The sequence below is a fragment of the Hemibagrus wyckioides genome, linkage group LG06 (genome assembly GCF_019097595.1).
Source record: "Hemibagrus wyckioides isolate EC202008001 linkage group LG06, SWU_Hwy_1.0, whole genome shotgun sequence".
Taxonomy (NCBI): Eukaryota; Metazoa; Chordata; class Actinopteri; order Siluriformes; family Bagridae; genus Hemibagrus; species Hemibagrus wyckioides.
The window spans coordinates 5,825,306-5,850,421 of NC_080715.1; the positions used below are offsets into that span (position 1 = coordinate 5,825,306).

Consider the following 25,116-nt stretch of genomic DNA (forward strand, 5'->3'; position numbering starts at 1 on the left):
ATGACTGCCACCAACGCAGGGGGTAACCAACCAGGGGGATGTGGTAGCTTGGTGGTTAAGGTGTTGGCCTACACATTGAAAGGTTGTGAGTTTGAATCCCAGCTCCACCAAGCTGAGCCCTTGGGCAAAGCCCTTAACCCTGAATTGCTGAGTTGTATAAAATGACAAAATATAAGTTGCTTGGAAAAGGGTGTCTGTCAAATGCCAGATATGTCCCAGAACAACCTTAGACCCTTCTTTTTATTCAGTATGCATAGCATTTTTAACAATAGACATTGTCTCAAAGCAGCTTTACAGAAACTAAGAAATATAGAACTAAAATTTCAAGGTTTATTATTAGATTTATAGTTAAATAAATTTCTGATTATCCCTAATGAGCAAGCCTGAGGTGACGGTGGTGAGAGAAAACTCACTGAGATGATATGAGGGAGAAACCTTGAGAGGAACCAGGCTCAGAAGCGAACTTCATCCTCATTTGTGTGACACCGGAGAGTGTGATTATAAATCATCCTAAACACCGGAGAGTGTGATTATAACTAATCATAAACACAGGAGAGTCCTTTCTACAGTCATATACAGTCAGCTGGAGTTGTGTAACCAGGAGCTCCTGAGCAAATTAGTGTAACATCTGTGTTCAGTATAGATTTAACTCTTAACTCCTCAATACCAAAGCCTGCAGTTGTTCTTTGATGTGATACAGCATGTCAAATGCTATTTTTTGTATTGTTTAAGAGGTTGTTATCCTCACACTCAGACCGTCTTCATGCTTGATTAAAGTAGAGTCAAGTGGGCAAGTGCCTTGCTTTACCAAGTATCCATGCCTTGTGAATAGTCCTAGCTTGGCATGGTCTCCTTTGGGAGATTGTAGCTCAAGTGGTTAAGGCTCTGGGTTATTGACTGGAGAATCAGGGTTCAAGGCCCAGCACTGCCAAGCTGCTGCTGTTGAGCCCTAGAGCAAGGCCCTTAACCCTCACTGCTCCAGGGATGCTGTATCATGGATGACCCTGTGCTCTTGGGACATGTGAAGAAAGAATTTTTACTGTGCCTGTAATGTATATGTGACCATTAAAGGCTTATATTCTATTCTATTCCACATGTACAAGCTCACTGGCTAGAGTTGCTGTGATTGACAGGGGAATTAGAGAATGCCCCTCCCACCCTTAGATCATGTTCTTTGTGTAGAACCTTCAGCAATGGACATTGTCACAAAGCCGCTTTATAAGGGAATAAAAATTCAGAATAGAGATTATGAAGCTTAAAATTTAAATGTGGCCCGAATGAGCAAGTCAGGGGTGATGGTGGTGAGGAAAAAGCACCTCAAACAATATGAGGAAGAAACCTTAAGACGAACCAAAACTCAAAAGGTGACACCGGATTGTGAGAGTATAAATATTTTTTTCTTGTACTATACAGCGATCAGGCCTAACATTCTGACCACTGAGTGGTGAAGTGAATAACACTGATGATCTCCTCATCATGGCACCTGTTAGTGGGTGGGATATATTAGGCAGCAAGTGAAGCGTAAGGATTTGAACGAGTTTGATAAAGGGCCAAATTGTGATGGCTAGACCACTGGATCCGAGCATCTCCAAAATTGCAGCTCTTGTGGGGTGTTCCTGGTCTTCAGTGGTCAGTATCTATCAAAAGTGATCCAAGGAAGGAACCGGAGACAGGGTCATGGTAGGCCATGGCTTATTGATGCACATGAGGAGCGAAGGCTGGCCCGTGTGATCCGATCCAACAGACGAGCTACTGTTGCTAAAAATTGCTGAAGAAGTTAATGCTGGTTCTGATAGAAAGGTGTCAGAATACACAGTGCAGGACGGGTCAGGGCTGTCTTGGCACCGAAACGGGGGACCAACACAGTATTAGGCAGCTGGTCATAGTGTTATGCCTGATCGGTGTATCAGGGTATCTGTTACACTGTTGGGCGTTGAACTCCTGATCTACTGTCGATAAGATAAACGCTTTTCTGTTTCACCACTCGTGAGTCTTTCTATCAGCTACAAAGGCAAAAAGGCACAGCTTGTCATGTTACAGAGGAACCACAACCCCTTTCTGACTTGTCCTGAAGGCTTTGCCGTGCCAGAAAACAAAGGAGGAAAAAAAAAGTTATCTGTAACGGTTACAAAATCCCTGGCAGTTGAAACCCCATCCAAACATGTTAAATAATCTCCTTACAGAACTACTGTCAAAACTACAGAGCTGCACTTACAGGAAACCAGTCAACATCCTGTGACCGGTCTGCACTGAGAATCACTGCAGTGTGCTATAAAGCTGCCTGTGCCCGTCTCCGAGAGATTCAGGAATTGAAGAGAACACATTTCCATAATCAGTGGCGTTCTGCTGGAAGACTGAGACTCCAGGCAAGAGTGTAAAAAAGAGAGAGAGAGAGAGAGAGAGAGAGAGAGGGAGAGAGAGATGTCTGTCTTCGACCTTCTCTTTTTCTGTCTTCTTTCCCTTTCCATCCTAAAGAAGTGTAGACTTTGTTCTTGTGCTTCAAAGCAGCTGAAAAGTCTCTCTCTCTCTCTCTCTCTCTCACACACACACACACACACACAAACACACTCTTTCTGTCTGTCTCTCCGACTTTTTCTCTGTCTCACTCTCACTGTCTCTCTCTCACACACACTTTCACTTGGTATCTCACTCTGTCTCTCTCTCTCTGTCTGTCTGTCTGTCTGTCTCTCTCACCTCACACATACACTCTCTCTCACTCAGTTTCTCACTCTGTCTCTCTCTCTTTTTCTCTAACACACACACTCTCTCTTTCTCTCTTACACCCACACACACACACACACTCTTTCTCTCTCACTCTGTCTTACTTTCTCTGTCTATCTGTCTGTCTGTCTGGTCTCTCTCTCTCTCTCTCTCTCTCTCTCTACGGTGGCGACAGCAGGGGACGGACCGTAGGCAGTCAGGCATGCGTGTCCCCCTCTCTCACCTCCTGAAACACAAGGCTTGACAGAACAATGTCCTCTCTGCCTGTGTGTCATTTCTGCCCCGTGACCTCGGCTCAGGATGTTAAGAAATGTCACTTTGAAATGCCCCAGCTGGACAGATATATTTTTAGACAGAATCATGTACAGAATAGTATGTGGTGTAGGAGGTGGGCTGGGATGAGTCGTGAACTGTAAGGATTTCTGAAGACCTGCTACTGTAGGAATACTGAGGTTAAGCTCGAAGTGAGAAAATACAGAAGTCCAGAAAACTGCAGACCAGCTCACCACACATGGTTCCTCATCATAAGTCATCATAAAAGATGGTCTGGATGATAGAATCCTTAATGCAACCGTTATCATATCACTAAACATTCTTATATCTGTTTATATTTTTATCCAACCATTCCCTGTGTGGTCTTACTCAAAATTAGCCTCATAATGTTAGCATAGGGAGCAGTGCGTTGTTGATCGGAAGGTCAGGGTTCAAGCCCCAGCACTGCCAAGTTGCCACTGCTGGGCAGTTGACCAAAGCCCTTAACCTGCTCTGCTCCAGGGGGCATTGTATCGTAGCTGTTCCTGCGCTCTGACCCCAACTTCCTCAGCTGGGATATGCGAGGAAAAAAATTCCACAGTGCTGTAATGCATGTGTGCCGATAATAAAGGCTTCTTCTATACTAAAGTTATGTTGAAAACAATAAAACTGCAGCTTGTTACCAAGGAAGCATAAACTCCTGAAGATAAAGTTTCTCCTATAAACTCTTAACAAACAACTGAAACTGGAGACTTCTTCCATAAATGTCTTCTTTTACCATATCAGCGATTGAAGTTTGTTATCCTGCTAATAGACTCGGGTTATGGGGAGCGTACAATCCGCAGTAGAATGTGATAACGTATTCGAAAGAAAATATACATATAAACCTGTGAGGTTGTATTAGCATGCTCTTTTTAACCTAGCACAGCCCTGGGAATTTTATTGTGCAATTTATTAGCCATATTCCGTTAGCATAACACAGACAGCCGCGACCTGTGTGTGATTTATTAGCAAAGATTCTGTTAGCATACTACTGTTAGCCTAGCCTTTGTGTGTGTATGTGTGATAGTGAGAGAGATTTATTAGCAAGGTTCTGTTAGCATGCTGTTGTTAGCCTAACGCAGACAGGTGCTCAGCGGGATCTCGTTAGCGCCATTAGGATGATGGAGCCTTGGCTGTACACATAAAATAAACAGATACAAACACCAGGCAGGCAAGTGGCTTGCTTACTCTCGGGGAATAGAGTAACACACACACACACATTCTTACACACACTCGTACATGATCCACTCTCGCACACACACACTTTTGTGTGACTTCCCATTGCTGCAATTTTGTCATTAAGGCAATTAGTGTCAACAGACGGCACACTAGCAACACATCACCGTGGAAGACAGGGCCGTAATCTGCCTTCACAACCCACAAGGGGCTCACAAGCGCACTAATAACAGTTAGAGGACTCGTTTAAAGATACAGAGCCACATTTACCAAGCATCAGAGTGGAAGCAGAGTTGTTTCAGGATCATTTTTCTTTTACGCTTTCTCTACCTGTCCCCATCACCATGTTTTAAAGGCAAAAGCAGGTGGAACATGATCTCTACACCGTTGTATAGAAGGCTACGGTTTTATTAATACTATTCTGTTCGGTTTAATCCAATTTGACTTGTATAGCTCTTTTAACAACGTTGTCACAAAGTGGCTTTGCAGAAATCTGGGTTTATTTGCCTAATAATCAAGCCAAAAGCGAGTACAGTGAGAAATAAACCTTAGAATGGAAAGAGAAAGAAAGCCAGAGACTCTAAATGGGGAATCCGGCCTCCTCTGCGTGACAGAAGATAAAGGGATTTGGGGATTAAATGCGCTGAATTACAGTATAACATGGTTTATGACATAGAGAGGAAAGGACATTAAATACAACCTAGATATATTTCCATCTATTTTCTGTAACGATTAGCTGTTTATTTATCACGAATATGTTACAGAACAGTGAAATGATAATTGTCACATATTCTAGGTTGTCATGAAGAAAAGCAGTATAGATGGATGGAAGGATGGAAAAAGGAAGAAAGGGCAAGGGAGACTGAAGGAAGTAACAGGAGTTTGGGTTCAGATTACAGGGTCATGAGTGATACAGGGCCCCTGGAGCAGATAGGGCCCAATAACAGTAACAGTAGCAGCTTAGTGGTGCTGAGAATTGGACCCTAACCTTTCGATCAACACAGTTGACATTTCTGGCAGACGCCCTAATCCAGAGTTACAATTCATCTCATTTTATACAACTGAGCAACTGAGGGTTAATCAGGGGCCCAGAAATGGCAGCTTGGTGGACATGGGATTCAAGCTCATCCAATACCTTAACCTATAAGCTACCACACCTCAGAGCCATAACTGTTTATCTGACACAGGGTCACATGGGAATCTCAGGGTACTGGGGTATACTGGACAGGGTATCAACCCATTATAGGGCACAATTGCATACATAAACACACACACTATGGACAGTCTAGAGATGCTAATCAGAGTGCATTGCATGTCTTTGGACCGCGGGAAGAAACCAGAGTACCCGGAAACCCCAGAAGCACGGGGAGACAATGCAAACTCCACACATAGGGCAGAGCCTGGAATCAAACCCTTTACCCTGGAGATACTCAGCCACCATGCCCCCCATACACATATACATACATCTACACACACTAAATATTAACAAACCGGAAACATCAGCATTAATAGTCAAATATAATGTAACCAAAGCATCAATGAAAGATAACACAAGAAGGGGGTGAACATCACAGTGATACCATCAGTGAGATACCATAGTGTTGCTCAAGTCCTGATTTATAAAAACTCTATTCCATCTCCAAGGAGGCAAAACACAGGCTTAATGGGTTTGTTTTAATACATTCTCGTTTCTATGGTAACAGCTCATTCCCTCGTACAGGGACTTGTACGGTTGACATTCGACATAACCTAAGCCTAATGATAATCGGATAAGCAAGACCGTGCTGATGTTTATGGAAGTCAGTTAGTAATCCTGGAATGCATTCTTCTGTTGAGGGAACTTGTCTTTAGGGATTGTTTAGAGGTCAGAGTTCATGTTTATCAGGAGTGCACAGCCAAACTTGGTTCATTTTTCAGCCCATGTGGATTTAGGAGTGATGCGACTGATGCTTTATCTTTGACATCTTGCCGCATCCTGCTTTCTCCATTTTAATGTAATTTGGGTAATTTATGTTCTCCTTGTCCTTACAGACCTTGGCTTTCCTCCATATGCACCACTGATCTCTCTTTTTATCTCCACCTCCTGATTTCTTGCTCTCCACTTCATTTCTTTCTCCTCTCAGCATCCCCATCCTGTTTGTCCTCTCTTCACTCATGTCCTCAGTGCAATTCTGTCTCATGAAATATTCAACGTTTCAATACATTATTTAAATTTCTAAATAATCCAATGTCCATGCCATTAGCCTTTCATTCAACTATTCCACTTAAAAAACATCTGGAACAGGTGCTGGATATTTAGAGGAGGCGGTCAGAAGAATTAAAAAATGTAATCAGCTCAACACACAGGCCTCAGTCTGCGATCTAATCTGTGATTACATTCGTTAATATTTATTGCTTATTGTTGTTCCTTTTAATTGCACCATCAATGTGATATTGTTTGGACATTATAGAGTATGGTTGGAGCTTATTGTTGTCGTTTCATTAAGAACACTGTATACACCAGACATGTGCTGTAATTTTCCACTTCCTAAAATCTAATTTAATTTCTCTGGATTGCCACTCTTGGTGCATTGTGCTTTCAGCACATGTAGTAAATGCAGGAAGGATGAGGGGGAAGAAGTAAGAAAAGAAGAACATAGGAAGGAAGGAAGGAAGGAAGGAAGGAAGGAAGGAAGGAAGGAAGGAAGGAAGGAAGGATGGATGGATGGATGGATGGATGGACTGAAGAATGGATGGATGGATGGAAGGGAGGGAGTGAAAAATGAAGAAAGGACAAAGGCAAAAGGAAGGAAAGGCAAGGGAGAAGGAAATGAGGAAGGATAGGGAAAGGTCAAGGAAAAAACGAAGGAAGGACCTAGAGGAATGAAGGAAGGAAGGAAGGAAGGAAGGAAGGAAGGAAGGAAGGAAGGAAGGAAGGAAGGAAGGAAGGAAGGAAGACAAGGGGGACGAAATTAAAGACTATGGGGAAGGCAAGACTGGTTAACAAAGGTGAATGAAGGATGAGGGAAAGGAAGGATAGAAAAAAGAAAAGAAGAAAATATTATGAGGATCATGCAAGATACAAGACTGTAAAAGAAGAAAGGGGATGGATGGATGGAACGAAGGAAGGAAGGAAGGCAGGCAGGCAGATAAGAAAGGAAAGATTTAAGTCACAATTTTTATACAGTGTAACGTTACTTTCTCGTTTCTATGCCCTTGGGGTTGTTGATCTCTCACTCAGTCATATAAAAAGTGGCTTCTCAAAACAAAATATCATTTCTCAGACTGTGCTTCTGCAACCAGTGCAGTTTATTAAGAAAACCAGCACCATCACTTCCTCATATCCCATTCCAAACTGGACTCAGAGTCTATTTGAGTCAGCATGACGTAAATGTGAGGGTGAGCTAACTCAGACTTGATTTGGATTTTGAGTGCGTATGCTGTATTAGTCACTGATCTGGTTGTGTTGTTTTCTTCTGTCCTCTCTAGGTTTCCTGAACATTCAGTCATGGCCAGAAAACATGACGGACCTGAGTGTCTTCTCGAATTTGGCAACCATCGGTGGCCGATCGCTCTATAGGTAAAACCCTGCTCTGCTTTAACCAGCATGTTAAAGAGATCTCTGTAGGATCTCTGCCTCTCTGCTCATGTGACCTTAATGGACACGGTTTATTTCACTGGGCTCGAATGATGTGGATGAACGGCATTCATTAGCGTGATCATCTGCAGTTACTCACTGACCTTATGGCTAGCAGTCCATGTGGTAATTATTCCTGTAATAATTCTTACAGTTAAAATGACAGAGACAGTTGAACACTGTTGTCAGTCTGTCAAGACGATTTCACCCTGTAGTGTGCTATATGGAAAACAGTGAGAGAACTCTGAAATTAACCAGACTCCATCCTTAACTGTGTGTGTGTGTGTGTGAGAGAGAGAGAGAGAGAGAGAGAGAGAAAGAGAGAGAGAGAGAGTCTGCCAACTTGCTTAAAGAGTCTTGGGGTCATTCCCTTAGCGCCTTACCATTGTACCAATTACTGCCTGTCACACGATACAGCACTGAAACACACAGGGTCTGGCACTGCATGGGTTGAGAATAAGAAGAGAGAGTAAGAAAGAGAGAGAGCGAAATGGAGGAAAAAGGAATGAGTGCATGAGTGGAATGAAAATAAGAAAAGAAGCAGTCTGGAAAGATAACATGAGATAAAGTGTTGAGAGAAGAAACAATGAAGGAAAAGAGAAAAATGGTGAAGGAAGGATGTAAAATAGGGACAGAAGGAAGATAAGAAATTGGGGAGGGAAAAAAGAGAGGAGGAAACGAAGGAAGGAAGGAAGGAAGGAAGGGGGAGAGAGGGATGGAGGCAGGCAGGCAGGAAGGAAGGAAGGAAGGAAGGGGGAGAGAGGGATGGAGGAAGGCAGGCAGGAAGGAAGGAAGGAAGGAAGGAAGGAGGGAGGGAGGGAGGAGGGGTGGGGGGGTGGAAGGAAGGAGGCAGGGAGGCAGGAAAGAAGAAAGGAAGAAATGAAAAGAAATAATAAAGGATATAAAACATGGCGGAAGGAGGGAGTTATTATTGTTATTCTTCTGTAGTCTGTTTCCAATCCGCTTAGCTCATCCGGCTGTGAATCAAATCTCCATCGCTACTGCAACAGGTGTGGTTTCATTGATTCCTGCTTTCCTGTGAAATATTTATGGATTAACTTGTCCTTCCTGTCATTTCTCGTTTTTCCTCTCTCAGTGGAATTTCTCTGCTGGTGCTCAAGCAGCAGTGGATTTCATCTCTGCAGCTGCAGTCTCTGCGTGAGATCAGCGCCGGCAACATCTATATCACCAACAACAGCCAGCTGTGCTATTACAACACCATCAACTGGACCAGCCTCTTCCGCATCCCCACACAAAAAGCCCTGATCCGCAACAACAGGGACCCGAAAGAGTGCAGTAAGTGCAGTTATCGCTTCCGGCTTAACGCTTACAACCAAACTAAATCCCATACATCAGTGACAAAGATCTACAGAGCCTTGCACTCCCCTAAGTATTCACCCCGCAACCCTTTCCACATGTTGTGCTTGAGTTGTTTTCCAGATGTTCGAAAGTGACAAGCTGTCAGGTCATGTGTATGTATATGTGCTTAAACACATGCATTCATATACTCATAGATATTGCACAAAATTGCAAATGATATGGCTTGCTTCACGTGTCCAGGAGGACATTGATAACTGTGGCACAATTTGGCAAAAAGACATGATGTTTCATTTTTTTAAATTCCAGGCTCTAAGGACAGTATTCTGATGGATTGAAAGATAAGCTGACTTAACACCTACCCTTACAGATCATTTTAAAAAATAACATCCAGTCCTCAAGATACACAGTATCTCTGATTAAAACGCATCTTCTCTGATCTTCTGTGTGGGGAAAACAAGGGTACTAGTATTCAATTCATTCAGTTTATTTATTTGGCATTGGCCTAGAATGGGGGGCACAGTGGCATAGTGGTTAGCAGGTTTCCCTCACACCCCAGGTTTGGGGGGTTTTCCTGGCCCAACCCTGTGTGCAGGGGGTTTTCATGTTCTCCAGGTGCTTCAGGGTTTTCTCCACATACTCTGGTTTCTTCCCCCAGTCCAAAGACATGTTTGGTAGGCTGATTGTCATGTCTACATAGTCCGTAGTGCATGAGTTTGATTGTACCCTGGGATGGGTTGCCACTTTGGCCACGTGTTCCCTTTCTTTTTCCATGGGTACCCTTGATTAGGCTCCAGATTTCCTGCATAGGAAAAGCAGTTCACAATATCAGCAGATGTCCTAGAATGGCATTCCATAGTTTTTCTGTGTGTATATTTATTACCAAAACATAAATTTCAGTGGGGTTACATTAAATTGTCGTACAGTAGTGCTGCACTTCTCACTCCCGCCAATTTCTGGGTTTTCGTTTAAGGTCAGACTCATGTACCTTAGACATGCAAGTTTTACACAAACTTCCCCCCACACAACTTAGGGTCTTTACTTCTAATATATCCTGACTATACCCACTTAAGCATAGGTCAGTCTCTGATTTTCATAGAGGACAGACACTTCATTGTCAGCAAGTTTGTGTTTCATGCTGTCAGGCTCTTTACCCCAGGATACACTCCGTGGCATTACCTCCTTCTGCAGTTTTGAGCAGACCCTCTGGTTTCCTCCTAGACCAGACAAATGTGACTCAGGAGGAAGACTCTCCTTGGCCTCTGTTTCTTTCTGGATGAGCGCACTTCACCATGCCTAGCAGGAGACCAAAGAGCCTCAGCTCCTTCCCCAGCTGGGGGTGACCAGAGGCCAAGAAGAACAGAGGACTATGAAGAGTCATGCAGCGTCATCCTTCCTCATCCTCATGGTGCTTCTACCCTTGAAAGAAAGTGCCAAGCAAAGCAGCAATCTCAGACTTGTGGTCGAAGTTCCACACAATTTTTCCAAAAATAAAAAAAGGGAAGGAAGACCTCTGGGGGAGTGCACATGAAGCCCACTTGCTTATTCCATCAGCAACAATCCAATTACCCATTCTCTGCAAATGTCGAGTCATCCTGTGAACTATTGAACGAAATTAATTGCAGGGAGCTGCCGCAAAAGTTTTTTGACATTTCAGAGCTACGTGTCCTCCAGTGGAGCCTATAATCGCCAAAGAGAATTGCACTCCCTTCTTCACATCTTTGGCCTTTTTTTCACAGTACAGAGTGATGTTTATGATTCTTTGCAAGGCTGAGAGGTTTTGCCTCTGCTATTTCTCCCTTTTCATCGTGCTGATGTTATGATGCAACAGGAATCATTATTGCAGACTGCATTTGCAGTTTCAGGGGCCTCCAAACTTTGATGTTTGCTAAGCTAGTTTCTCTCTACTTTAAGCTGCACTGGTTGCTTATCGACACGTTCACATTTGTAGTGTTTAGTCAGTTTGCGATTAGAACGGAACCCTGTTGTGTTCCTACTGTGGTTCTTTGGGGAGGTGAGAACACAGGAATCACACTTGAGTGTGGATCAACACAGCTAGTATGAGAGCATCTGAGGGAGGTGGTTTTGGTAGTTTCGAGCTGCTAAACTGAGCCAAAGGACGTGGTTGAAGTGCGGTAGAAATGCCATATGTTCTGGGGATTTACACTGATAAACAAAAAAAGAGAAAATAAACACTTATTTATTCTTCTGTTTGGTAGTACTTCATTTTTTTACATTGCCTTTCCAAAGATTTTACCTTTTTCTACCTTATTTTTGCTTAATAAATGAAAAGGTATTATAAGTTTTTTATTGGTTGATAGGCTGATTTGTTGATTTATCGATTGACTTATTGATTGATTAATCGTTTGATTGATTGACTAATCTTATAACTCCATAATAAGGAAGTACAAAGAAAATGGATAGAAGGTTTAAATAAAGTGATAGTAACAAAGTACTAGGAACATGAGGTTAAGTGGAAAAACAAAACAAGGACCTGGCATATAGACTGGCCAAATTCAGCACATGAGAGTCTCTGAGCATTTTCTTGCATGGAGCACTAGCCTTTTTTTGTTGATGATCTTTGTTTTTCTTTTCTTTTCTTTTTTTTTTTTTGTCTTGTAGCCTTTTGAGGTTAATCATTTCCATGTTGACAAGAAATCCTTTTGCCCTGACTATTAATGTTTCAGAAGAGTGGTGGCAGGCAAGAGTGGAAAATGTCATTCAGTAAAATGTCACTTAGGCGAGAAAAATGGCTGTCATTCTGAGTCAGTGCTCAAATTATATTGAAACTCACGGGGCTCCTTCCAGGGGGCAATGTCAGACCAAAAGGTGATGGTCAATTACTGTAGCTATGAGCTATTGATAGAAGAATGAAATAATGGAATATTTCTCATTTCTGATATGAGTTCCTCATAGATTTTTTTAGTATGAGTAAGGAATGAAAGCTAAATGGTATACAATTTACTCAAGGTTTTTTTTTTTTTTAATTTATTTGTGTGTGTGTGTGTGCTGAGTGATTTAGGGTTTTTTCCATGCTAAACAGAAATTGTTTGCAAAGCAATTGTTTATTATGAAATATTTGTGCTACCTTTGTAAGTAAAATATAAAAGCATTTTAGGACCACCCCAGGCCACCCAGAGCCACCCAAAAACATCCTGAATAGCTGCCAAATCTACCCCAAGCTACTCTATGACCCCCAAATCTCCAAGACCACCCTAAAATCACAAGACCACCAACCCAAGATGCCTTAAAGCCACTTTAATATGACCCCTGCCAAATCCACCCCAAAACCCCTTATGACCACCACAAAACGTACCCAAACCTTGCTAAAATCACTCCAAGACCACCCCAAAATCATAAGACCACTAACCCAAGATGTCCTAAAGCCACTTTAACATGACCCCAAGACCAACCAAAGTCACCCGAAGCCACCTTACAGCCCTCAAGACCACTGAAAGTCCAATTTAAGTCCCTTTTTAACTATATCAAATTATATCAAGACCCCAAAGTACCCTAAGAATAACCCACGATTGCCTAACAAGACATTTATTCAACCCAAGATCCCCTAACACTCCAATACTACCCAGATACCCTGCCAAGACCACTTCAAAACTACAAAACCAATACAAAATCACACTGCATTGCTCCACAAAACTGTTCTAAGACGTTAACATGACCACATTAAAACCATCCAAGATCTTACAGTGTGTTAACTCCGTACACGCTCAAGTCATTATTTCCTTATTCCATTATCTCCTCTGGTTCATTGTGTGAGAGGATTGCAGGTGTGTGTGAGTGTGTGTGTGAGTGTGTGTGTGTGTGGGGGGGGGTGTTTTTAAAACGTCAGCAGTATTTTCACGCAGCTGCTGTGTTCTGTTCCACAGTGGGGCCTCTGTCTAGACCCGTCTGTCCTTTCTGTCTCACACACACACACACACACACACACACACAAGCACTGCTCACTGAAATACAGCAGGCCATATCAGCAAACACTCAGCGAGTGTAAAATATGCATGACTACAGCAGGATTAGCTAACCCAGATGGCGAGCAATGAGCTCAGTCAAATTATGACAAAAGATCTTACATTCCTGTCTACGCCTACTGACACCTGAAGGTACCATCAGAATCCACTTCCCAGTATTAGCAGATGTATTAGTTCTCAATGAGGAGCTCGGGAAGTCCAGGTTTTGTTGAGCTATGTGGAAAAAAAAGAGAGGAGCAACAGTGAGCCGATGTTCTCCTAGACGTGAACCAAAACAGTTCCTGTGGAGAATACAGAACAGACCAAAAGTCTGAGTCCACTACCATGTGTCCATGAATGTGTGCACCTCTTTTTTTCTTTCTTTCTTTCTTACTATCTATCTATCTGTCTCTCTATCTGTCTTTCTGTCTGTCTGCCTTACTGGAAACTTATCACTGACAGAGTGTACGGTGTGATGAGACTGGACACAAAGTCATGTTGCTTGTCTCACCCTAACGCTGATTCTTTTCTATAAACCACAAATCTTGAAAAGCTTTATTTCACCTGATTCCATTTTTTCCATAAGACATCTGTGGAACGCATGATTTCCTATTATTAATATCTCCAGCCTTGTTTTATTCTTTTTCTAGAAGCAAGTAAATGGTTCTGTTGCTGAAAATAAAATGGAAAGCACAAACTACCAAGTTTAAAAAAATTATAGTCTCTAAAAACAAAACCTGTCAAGTGATACAAAGTGCTGACACTGGAGACTCCATCCCTAGAAAAAAAATAAAAACAAACAAACAAATAAATATATAAACAAACTAACTAATAAATAAATAAATAAATAAATAAATAAACCATATGACATAGTATACAAATAATATGTTTGTTTGTTTTTTAAATATGTTTATTATTTGTCTTTATTATGTGGTGTGGATCATCTTCCAATTAAGTCCCGTGTCAGTTGTTACCATAGAAATGATAACTTCAAATAATCATATTAAGTGATGTTATAGAAAATTAATCAATGCCCTCTGACCAATCAGAATCCAGAATTTATCAGCATTGTGTAGAAGAAATCAGTGAACAGTGTTTCTTTGTGTAACTGGAAATACGTCATGGTTTTTGTTTCAGTTATGGAGCGCATGGTGTGTGACCCGTTGTGTTCGGACGCCGGATGTTGGGGTCCCGGTCCGGATCAGTGCCTGACCTGTCGCTTCTTCAGCAGAGGGCGCATGTGTGTGAAGTCCTGCAACCTGCACTACGGGTCAGTTGTCTCATCTGTTTATTCTTATCACAAACACACACACACAGTTCTACCCATTCTACACTACACACTACAGATGTTTGATAGTTACTGTATATTATCTCTGCATTGCAACCTAAACAGCTGTGGGATTTTTTTTAATTCTTGAAACTGATAAAGTCAGATTTTAAAAAGTACTTATTTGTTACTTATGTGTTGTGTTATTGTTTATTGCGTTATTTCCGCATCACAGCTGCAGGGTTATTGTGGCCAGATGTGCTGACTTACTCCCTGTTCTTTTACCCTGGTGTCACCTGGACTGACTTTTCTGATATTATCTTTTATTCATAGTCTCTTAATTGTTTAGTTTCTTAAACTCTGACTTCTAGTCTTCTTTTTTCTTTTAACTTTCCTTCTTTCTTACTCCCTCCCTCCTCTCCTCCCACCAATACCTACCTATTTTCCTTTCCTTTCCTTCCCTTTTCCTTTTATCTTCCTTCTAGTGTTCCTTCCTTCCTTCCTTCCTCCCTCCCAAGGACAATATCCTATCCTTACTTCTTTTCTTTCAGTCTTTCTCAATCCATTCCTTCCTTCCTTCCTTCCTTCCTTCCTTCCTTCCTTCCTTCGTGACTGTGTGTTGTGTGCATCAGTCAGTGGTAGTAGCAGTGAACCGAGTGTCTTTAAGAGCAGAGCTTAAGGTAAATGCAATTGAATGAAACATAAGCATAGGACAGCACCGTTAGCTTTCCTGGAGATGATGACTCGGCGATTCTACCCAACGCTGTTCATGTCTTCCCATTTATATAATAAACTTTAACATATTTCCTTCCTTCCTTCCTTCCTTCCTTCCTTCCTTCCTTCTTTACTTCTTTCTTGTGAGAGGGATGGAAGGGATTGAGGAAGACTGGGAGGGCAGTGGTAGTTTCCACAAGGGTGGTGGTAGCTCAGGTGGTTAAGGCCCAGCACTGCCAAGCTGCCACCGTTGGGCCCTTGAGCATGGCCCCCAACCCATCCTGCTCCAGGGGTACTGCATCATGGCTCACCCTGCACGCCGACCCCAACCCCCAAGGATGGGCTATGTGAAGAAAGAATTTCACTGTGCTGTAATGTATATCTTACAAATAAAGACAACTTAATATTTAAGACCGAAAGCCGATACGAAATTCCGAAGAAAATTCGCACTGAAGCAGCTTTAGAAACATTTACTGCTTTTTTTTTTTATCCGAGAGATTCATCTGTCAGTGGTGGAAATGTCTCTGTGAGTGATGTTCTCTGTCCCTGTGAGAGATTTATGCGTCTCAGAAACACAAAACCGATATTTAATATTTTACTGTGTATTAAAGTGCTATTGGTGAAGAGCAGATGGGTTCCAGATGAGAGGACGAAGATGAAGAATGTTGTCTTTATTGCTGTTTAAGTGAAGCGTGTGTGAAGGGGCACACACTGCTGTGTACACACACTGACACTTCATGTGCACTCTGTCAAACATACTGCTCTGAAAGAACTACAAATAAGAACTCTCTCTCTCTTTCTCTCTCTCTCTCTCTCTCTCTCTCTCTCTCTCTCTCTCGCTTTCTCTCTCTCTCTCTCTCTCTCTCGCTCTCTCTCTCTCTCTCTCTGTCTCTCTCTCTCTCTCTCTCTCTCACAGGGAGATGCGAGAGTTTGCGAATGGTTCCATGTGTGTGGAGTGTGACGCTCAGTGTGAGAGAGCTGAAGATGATGGTCTGACCTGCACTGGACCGGTAAGTTCCAGCTTCCTGTCCTTCTGAAAACAGCAAACGTTCTCAGTTACCAAAAACTAATAAATGTTTTTACATTATTATTATTATTATTATTATTATTATTATTATTATTATTATTATTATTATTATTATTATTATTGTTGTTGTTTTTATTTATTTATTTATTTAAAAGAACAATAATAAAGGTCCCCTGTTTGTTTATTTTCAGACAATAACTTTTGAAATAAAACATGAAAAAATAAGAATCATCATCATCATCATCATAAAATAACTATCACATAAAAAGCAATAAATAATAAAAAAGTATATAAATAAAAATAAATGAATGAATAAATAAATAAATAATTTTATTACTACTATTACTTATTTATTTATGTTTTTTTATTTTAAGTAGCCAAGAAATTGGTTAAAGAAAAAAAAACATTTACATTGTTTCCCAGTTATTTTTGCTATGCTTGATTTCTACACACCTTTAGTTGAGATCTGTGAATGTACGTTTATTGCTGCAGGATTGATTTTCCTTCTTGTTCAGTCGGTTAATCCGGCCGTGTTTCTGCCGTGTAGCGACACCAGGAGACGACGAAGTGCAGCATTTTCTTGACAATGCGTTGCTACGAAAGTATACGAAGCTCGGCCATAGATACTGATTAAAGAGGAAATCAGTACATGCTGCTTTGATGTAGAAGTCTCATAAATGTTCCAGGATTTTATTTTATTTTTCATTTATTTCTCATAAATGTTCAATTTTTTTTAAATAAAATTTTATTTTATTTTTTAATAACATTAAATTGTTACAGTAAATAATTAATTATAATTATAATAGTTAATAAAATAATAACAATATATATATATATATATATATATATATATATATATATATATATATATATATATATATATATCATTATAAAAGAAAAGAATCCTTCTGAAGTGAACCATTATTTACTAATTGTGTAGTGTGTAATGCTAAAGCTAATGCTAATGAGGTGGCAAAAGGGACAGACAATAAATAAATAAATAAATAAATAAATAGTTGAGAGGAAATCAGTGCTTTGTTGTAGAAGTCTCATAAATGTACCAGAATCTTTTTTAATTACATTTTATTTTATTTATTCTTTAATAACATTAAACTGTTACGATGAATAATTAATTACAATTATTACAATTAATAAAATAATAAAATATGTATATAATTTAAAAAAAAAACGGCACAGCCAGCAGGTACATCCTTCTGAAGTAAACCATTATTTACTAATTGTGTAGTGCGTAATGGTAAAGCTAATGGTAATAATGTGGCAAAAGGGACAAACAATAAATGAATAAATAAATGAATGAATGAATGAATGAATGAATGAATGAATGAATGAATAAATAGTTGAGAGGAAGTGCATGCTGCTTTGTTGTAGAAATCTCATAAATGTTCCGGGATTTTTTATTTAAATTTTACTCTCTTTTTTAATAACATTAAACTGTGTTTAAATGATTTTAATAATAATTAATAAAATAATAATTATAACATATATACAATATATATATATATTGCAACCCACACACACACACACACACATTCAGTGGACAGTACAGTACTCCTGTCACTATATTAACACATTTCATTTTTTTGTGGCTGTGACATAAAAACATCGACGATAAATTGAATGATAGAGTTAAATATAATACCTCCTGAATGTTTCATGATGTCTGACACACACACTGACAGACACACACACACACACACACAATCTGAGACTTATAGAGTGTTCTTTTTTTAAAACCTTGAATCTGCTGAAGCAATGAAACTTGTCTTGAGATAAAAGAGTAGCATAGAGGAGAGGAGAGAGAGGAGAGGAAGAGGAAAAGGACAACAGAGGAGAGGAGAGGAAAAGGAGAGGGAGAGGAGAGGAGAGGAGAGGAGGAGAGGAGAGGAGAGGAAAAAGGAAAGGAAAGGAAAGGAAGAGAGAGGAAGAGGAGAGGAGAGGAAGAGAGAAGAAGAGGAAGAGAGGAGAGGAGAAGAAGAGAAAGAGAGGAGAGAAAAAGAAAGAGAGGAGAGGTTGAGCAGGTGACCTGTACAGCAGTTACATTAAAGAGGAGATTGATGAGATCTGCTAGCTGATCGAGTCTTGGAGGAACTTTTCAGCTGAGGGTGTGTTTAAAAAATCCCATGGCTCTGTTCAGTCTGGATGTCCTGCAAATGTCCAACCTGTCCACTTTAAATGAAGAGTCTGTCTCAGCCGCTGAGAGAGTTACAGCCAAGCCAACTTCATATACACACACATGGACTTTAACACACACGGTTCAAGGTTCAGGGTTCAAGTTTCGTGTCATTTATTTTCCCTTAGTCCCTCATCCCAACAAGCAGAAGCAACAACTAAAGAACAAACACACACACATAATGAGGAAGAAAAGAAAAAGAAAAGAGAAAATATAAAAAAAGATGTTCTTATAGTGTCTTTTGTGTACAGACCTTTTTGGACTTTAATTAGTGATTTATTTTTTTACTTTTTTCTTTACATTTTTATACTTTACTGTCTATTTATTTTGATAAACAACACCAATAAACACACACAAAAAGGCAATACAATTATTAACACAAAGTACAAAGTACATTCAAAATCTTATTTATTTATTTATTTATTTATTTTTCTATTTATCTATTTATCTATCTATTAATCTCTTTGCTTGCTTGCTTGTCCCTTTTCCCACCTTATTAGCATTAGCTTTAGCATTACACGCTACACATTAGTTAATAATGGTACTTCAGAAGGATGCACCTGCAGGCTGTGCCGTTTCTTTTTTTAAAATTATATATATATATATATATATATATATATATATATATATATATATATATATATATATATAATTATTATTTGATTAATTATTATAATTATAATTAATTTTTCAAAACAGTTTAATGTTATTTAAAAATAGAATAAAATTTAATTAAAAAATAAAAAATCCTTATTTATTTATTATTCCAGAGAGGGTGTATTAAAGTGCATGGTGTGTGTGTGTGGTTGCATTGCTTTGTTACTGGCCAGACTGATATGCATGCTCTGTGTGTGAGTGTGTGTGTGTGTGTGTTTGTAGTGTGTGTGTCTGTGTTTGGTGTTTCTTCATCACTGGCCGTACTGACGTGCATGCTCTGTGTGTGTGTGTGTGTTTGTGTGTGTGTGTGTATGTGTGAGGTTGATGGATGAGTTTCTCTGTCACTGGCTGTACTGATGTGCATGCTTTCTGTGTGTATCCAGTTGTGTGTGTGTGTGTGTGTGTGTGTATATCACTACCTGTATTAAAGTGCTTGCTCTGCGTGTGTGTATTTGTGGTGGATGGTTGCATTGCTTCGTCATTGTCCGTACTGAAGTGCATGCTCTGTCTGTTTGTGGTGTGTGTGTGTGTGTGTGTGTGTGTGTGTGTGAATTAATGAAGCAGTGTGACGGTGGCACTAGCACTTGTATTGATATCCAGCCTAACTGAGTGGCTCCTCTCCGCTTCCTCTGCTGCCTATATTACTGCTATAAATCCAGGCCGCCTCATTGTTATGGTCATTGTGTGGGCAGTGAGCGATGGTTATTATCCGTGGCCTGGTTGCTGGTGTTTTATAGCTCTTCTTTGCTCTTTTATTTCTCTCTGTCTCTTCTTTGCTCTCACTCTCTCTTCTTTTCCTTTATTCCATTCGTTCTCTCGTGGTCTCTCGGTCAATTTATTCCAATTCAATTCACTGGAGCTTTATTGGCATGACTGAAGTGTGCATGGAACACTATATTTCACTGGCATTAGATATTAAGATTGAAATATATATCATATATCAATATAGATCATATAGAACAATATTTACTCCATTTGGTAGGGTCAGTAGTTTGTAGTAAGTGTTTACATGTCTTTGCTTCTCTCTCTCTCTCTCTCTCTCTCTCTCTCTCTCTCTCTCTCTCTCTCTCAGGGTCCTGATCACTGTGTGAAGTGTCTCCACTTTAAAGATGGGCCTAACTGTGTGGAAAAATGTCCTGATGGACTCCAGGGAGCCAATAGTTTCATCTTTAAATATGCAGAACCCAATAAGGAATGTCATCCCTGCCACATCAACTGTACCCAAGGGTATGTGCTCTGTGTGTGTGTGTGTAAGCATTTGTGTGAGTGTATGTGCATGCAAGGGTTGTTACACAAATAAGAAATAATGAAAAATGTATAACAACAACAACAACAACAACAACAACAACAACAACAACAACAACAACAACAATAATAATAATAATAATAATAATAATAATAATAATAATATGATCAATAATAATATTGTTATTATTAATGTTGTTGTTGTATCTATTTATTTGTACTAAAATGGTATCATATTAATATATAATAGTAATAATAATTAATAAGAATCTATTATTATTATTATTATTATTATTATTATTATTGTTGTTGTATTTGTTTTTTAATTAATTAAATATTTTTATTTAAAATTTAAAAAAATGTTTTTATTATCAAAAAATGTGTAATAATAATAATAATAATAATGATGATTATTGTTATTATCATTATTGTTGTTGTTGTATTTATTAATTTATTAATTTATTTATTTATTTATTAAAAAAAACAATAATAAATGTCCCCTGTGCATTTAACATAAAAAAAAATAATACTACTAATAATAAGAGGACATATCAGTACACTATGTAAAGTTTTCTGTCAATTTTTAACAAACAAAACAGACTTCACTTTTTTTTTGTTCTGAAACTTTAACTTATTCTTGCTGTCAGTGAATTATTTAAAACTTAGAGTGCTGTAATTTAGTAGCAGCATCTTTTAAGCACTCTGTAGAAGTTATGGAGTAAGTTCTTCTGATGAAGTGAGAGAGAGCACACACACACACACACTAGTGCTCACTAAGAAAATATCTCCAAAACATCGGAACACTCCAGCTGTTCTTTCTGCTCTCCCCATCCCACACTGCCGCTCGTCCTGTGTTAAGATAAACCCATGCGCTCTCCCGCTGCGGCCGTGTGTGCTGGATGATGAGCCTCCAGGCCTTTGATCTGGGGAGAGGTGGAGGACTGATGTGTGGGAGAAAGATGAAGACTGATTAAAGGAACGAAGCTTAATGCAGCATCAAAAGAGCTGAAATTTGTTCTTCACCAGAACCCTGTAACACCAGGGTGTGTGGCTGTAATTACACAGAATACACTGTCTGCTAGGGCTTAGGGACAAGTGAGAAGAAGACTATACAGAACTTATAGGGGATGGGAGGGTATTGTGTAGCAAAGAGATGGATGGATAAAGGGGTTGAGGTGTGTGATGGATAGATAGATAGATAGATAGATAGATAGATAGATAGATAGATAGATAGATAGATAGATAGATAGATAGATAGATAGATAGATAGATAGATAGATAGATAGATAGATAGAAACATGCATACATACATACATAGGTGGGATGGATGGATGAATGGATGGATGAATGAATGGGTTTATGAATATAATGTTTGGATGGATGAATGAATGGGTTTATGAATATAATGTTTGGATGGATGGATGGATGGATGGATGGGTTTATGGATGCAATGTTTGGATGAATAAGTGGATGGATGGGTTTATGAATATAATGTTTGGATGGATGGATGGATGGATGGGTTTATGAATATAATGTTTGGATGGATGGATGGATGGGTTTATGAATATAATGTTTGGATGGATGGATGGGTGGATGGATGGATGGATGGGTTTATGAATATAATGTATGGATGGATGGATGGATGGATGGGTTTATGAATATAATGTTTGGATGAATGGATGGATGGATGGATGGGTTTATGAATATAATGTTTGGATGAATGGATGGATGGATGGATGGGTTTATGAATATAATGTTTGGATGAATGGATGGATGGGTGGATGGGTTTATGAATATAATGTTTGGATGAATGGATTAATGGATGGATGGATGAGTTTATGAATATAATGTTTGGATGAATGGATGGATGGATGGATGGGTTTATGAATATAATGTTTGGATGAATGGATTAATGGATGGATGGATGGGTTTATGAATATAATGTTTGGATGAATGGATGGATGGATGGATGGATGGATGGATGGATGGATGGAATGGTTTATGAATATAATGTTTGGATGAATGGATGGATGGAATGGTTTATGAATATAATGTTTGGATGAATGGATGAATGGATGGATGGATGGGTTTATGAATATAATGTTTGGATGAATGGATTAATGGATGGATGGATGGGTTTATGAATATAATGTTTGGATGAATGGATGGATGGATGGATGAATGGGTTTATGAATATAATGTTTGGATGAATGAATGGATGGATGGATGGCTGGATGGATAGATGGATGGATGGATGGATATAATGTTTGGATGAATGGATGGATGGATGGATGGATGGATGGATGGGTTTATGAATATAATGTTTGGATGGATGGATGGATGGATGGATGGATGGATGGATGGATGGATGGCTGGATGGATAGATGGATGGATGGATGGATGGATGGATGGATATAATGTTTGGATGTATAAGTGGATGGATGGATGGGTTTATGGATGCAATGTTTGGATAAATGGATGGATGGATGGATGGATGGATGGATGGATGGATGGATGGATGGATGGATGGATGGATAGATGGATGGATGGGTTTATGAATATAATAGATGGATGGATGGATGGACGGATATCCTATTCATCCAAACATTATATCCATAAACCCATGGATGGATGGACAGACAGACAGGTTCATGCATGTAATGGCTGAATGGATGAATGAACATACAGCTGGATAGATGAATGGAAAAATGAATGAATGAATTAATGAACAATGGATGTATGGAGAGTGGGCAGGTGATGACAGCAAAGCTCTACATCTCTTTTCTTTTCTTTTCTTTTCTTTTCTTCTCTTCTCTTCTCTTCTCTTCTCTTCTGTTCTCTTCTGTTCTGTTCTCTTCTGTTCTCTTCTGTTCTGTTCTCTTCTGTTCTGTTCTGTTCTGTTCTCTTCTCTTCTCTTCTCTTCTCTTCTCTTCTCTTCTCTTCTCTTCTCTTCTCTTCTCTTCTCTTCTCTTCTCTTCTCTTCTCTTCTGTTCTCTTCTCTTCTCTTATTTATTGGAGTCTCTTTTGTGTTCCAGATGCACCGGGCCTAGGCTTCAGGACTGCATTGGCATGATTGACAGGTAATAAAGTGCTGAGCTTTCCTTTCCTGCAACTTTTAATACACACACACACACACACACACACACATACACACACCTTTCCTGTATTTTCTAGAAGGTCTAGTGACATAATGAGAGAGACAGTGAAAGAGAGAGAGAGAGAGGTGATTGGCTGGAGAAAGTTGTACAGTGAATTGGCCACCATTGTGTGATTAATGGCTTGCTGTGAGGCTAAGTGTAGAGCTGTGTGTGTGTGTGTGTGTGCATTCTTGATAAATTGATAGCATTTTCTTTTGTTCTCATGGGGCAAAGGGAACAAAACGGCACTAACTACTGTGCACAAATGGGTTTGCAGTTCTAGATGTACTGTAGTATAACACACACACACACACACACACACACATATATGTATATATATTCACAGGTGTACCAGAACAGCAGAATCGTAGACACCTGGAACATGGAACCACACACACACACACACACACACACACACGTTGTTTCTAGGGCTGTGTATTGGAATCTTACGATATGATATGTATCACAATACAGAGGTTACGATTCGATATATTGCGATACTGTAAGCACGGCGATATATATTGCGTTTTTTTTTTTTAAATCTAATTTTAGGAAAACTTCCATGGAATAAGCAACAAGCAAATTAAGATTTGTCTGAATCAGTAAAGAAATAAAAGTGCTTGCAGGAGTCTTTATGTAAACAATCTAAGAAAATAAAATATATTTATATTTTTTGTCCTGCTTTCTGTTGTGTAGTATGTATGCAAGTTTTTAATTTCTCAGTCTCTCACTGTAGCATCCAACATTATAACACTATTTTTGTGCAACCTGAGCAAGGGATTTAAATCTACCTATATCAGTGAAAAATAAAAGTGCTTACAGGATTTCCTGTCCAGAATTAACCTGTATTTTGGTAGCTGGAGCAGGCCTTGTTTGTGTTTTATCTGGCGGCTAGCTGTTGTGCTGCGTCTGAAAAAGCTCGTAACACGTCTGATCCTGCAGAGTAGTCACTCCACTGCCAGTAATTTCAGAGCATTCTACGAGGCGAGATTGAGGCTGTGTGCAAAACATCGCACATCAGCTTTGTACGCCGCGGGGGCCGGACTGACTCTTTCGGATTCAGCTATGGTAATGTTATTAATCGACTAGGTTTGCTAATGCTAACATCAGCGGTGCGCCCTTACGCTACTTCCTGTCTGAGTGAAGCTCAGTTACAATGGTCGGAGGTTTAAATGCAACATAATTGAATCACTGTTTACCGCGAGACTTCACATGTAAACAATTAAAAATCGATACTGTGTTTTTGAGAATTGATACAGTATTGCAAAACATAATATCGCGATACTTAAGTGTATCGATATTTTCTTATGCCCCTAGTTGTTTCCACTGATCAGTTTATCGCAGCTAAGATATGATGCATGCGCAGTCCATTAAGGAAAAAAAAACATCTGAAAAGAAAAGTGCTAAAGTAAACACACGAGAGTAAATGCGTGCCCACGTGGAGAGCGATCATATATACTGCTGGTGTGTGTGTGTGTGTGTGTGTGTGTCTGGACGTGTGTAGGCATGTGAAGGATGGCAGCTTTATGCGTAAGATCAATACTGAATTAACCAGACAGATTCTCATCTCGGCAATAGATAATCCAGCGGTATGTGAATGGGAAGTGTCTTTATGGTATTCAGAGTAACACACACACACACACACACACACACGTATATATATAAATATATAAAATATAGCTACTGGCCATAAACTACATCTCCTACATCTCCTATGCTTTTTAAGCTTAAGCACTCTCTCTTTCTATCTCACTGTCTCTCTCTTTCACTCTCTCTCATACTCTTTCTTGCT

At 39.6% G+C, this 25,116-nt stretch overlaps 1 protein-coding gene across 3 annotated transcripts in view; it reads left to right on the forward strand.

Moving 5' to 3' along the window:
* LOC131354241 (receptor tyrosine-protein kinase erbB-4-like) overlaps positions 1-25,116 on the forward strand; it is a 418,103-nt gene that overhangs the window by 289,151 nt on the left and 103,836 nt on the right. For all 3 annotated transcript variants that reach the window (XM_058391635.1, XM_058391636.1, XM_058391637.1), the window contains exons 11-16: positions 7,660-7,750; positions 8,904-9,103; positions 14,224-14,356; positions 15,984-16,077; positions 20,015-20,169; positions 23,223-23,267. In XM_058391635.1, the coding sequence (XP_058247618.1) occupies positions 7,660-7,750; positions 8,904-9,103; positions 14,224-14,356; positions 15,984-16,077; positions 20,015-20,169; positions 23,223-23,267 (718 nt within the window). The remainder of the gene's footprint in view (positions 1-7,659; positions 7,751-8,903; positions 9,104-14,223; positions 14,357-15,983; positions 16,078-20,014; positions 20,170-23,222; positions 23,268-25,116) is intronic.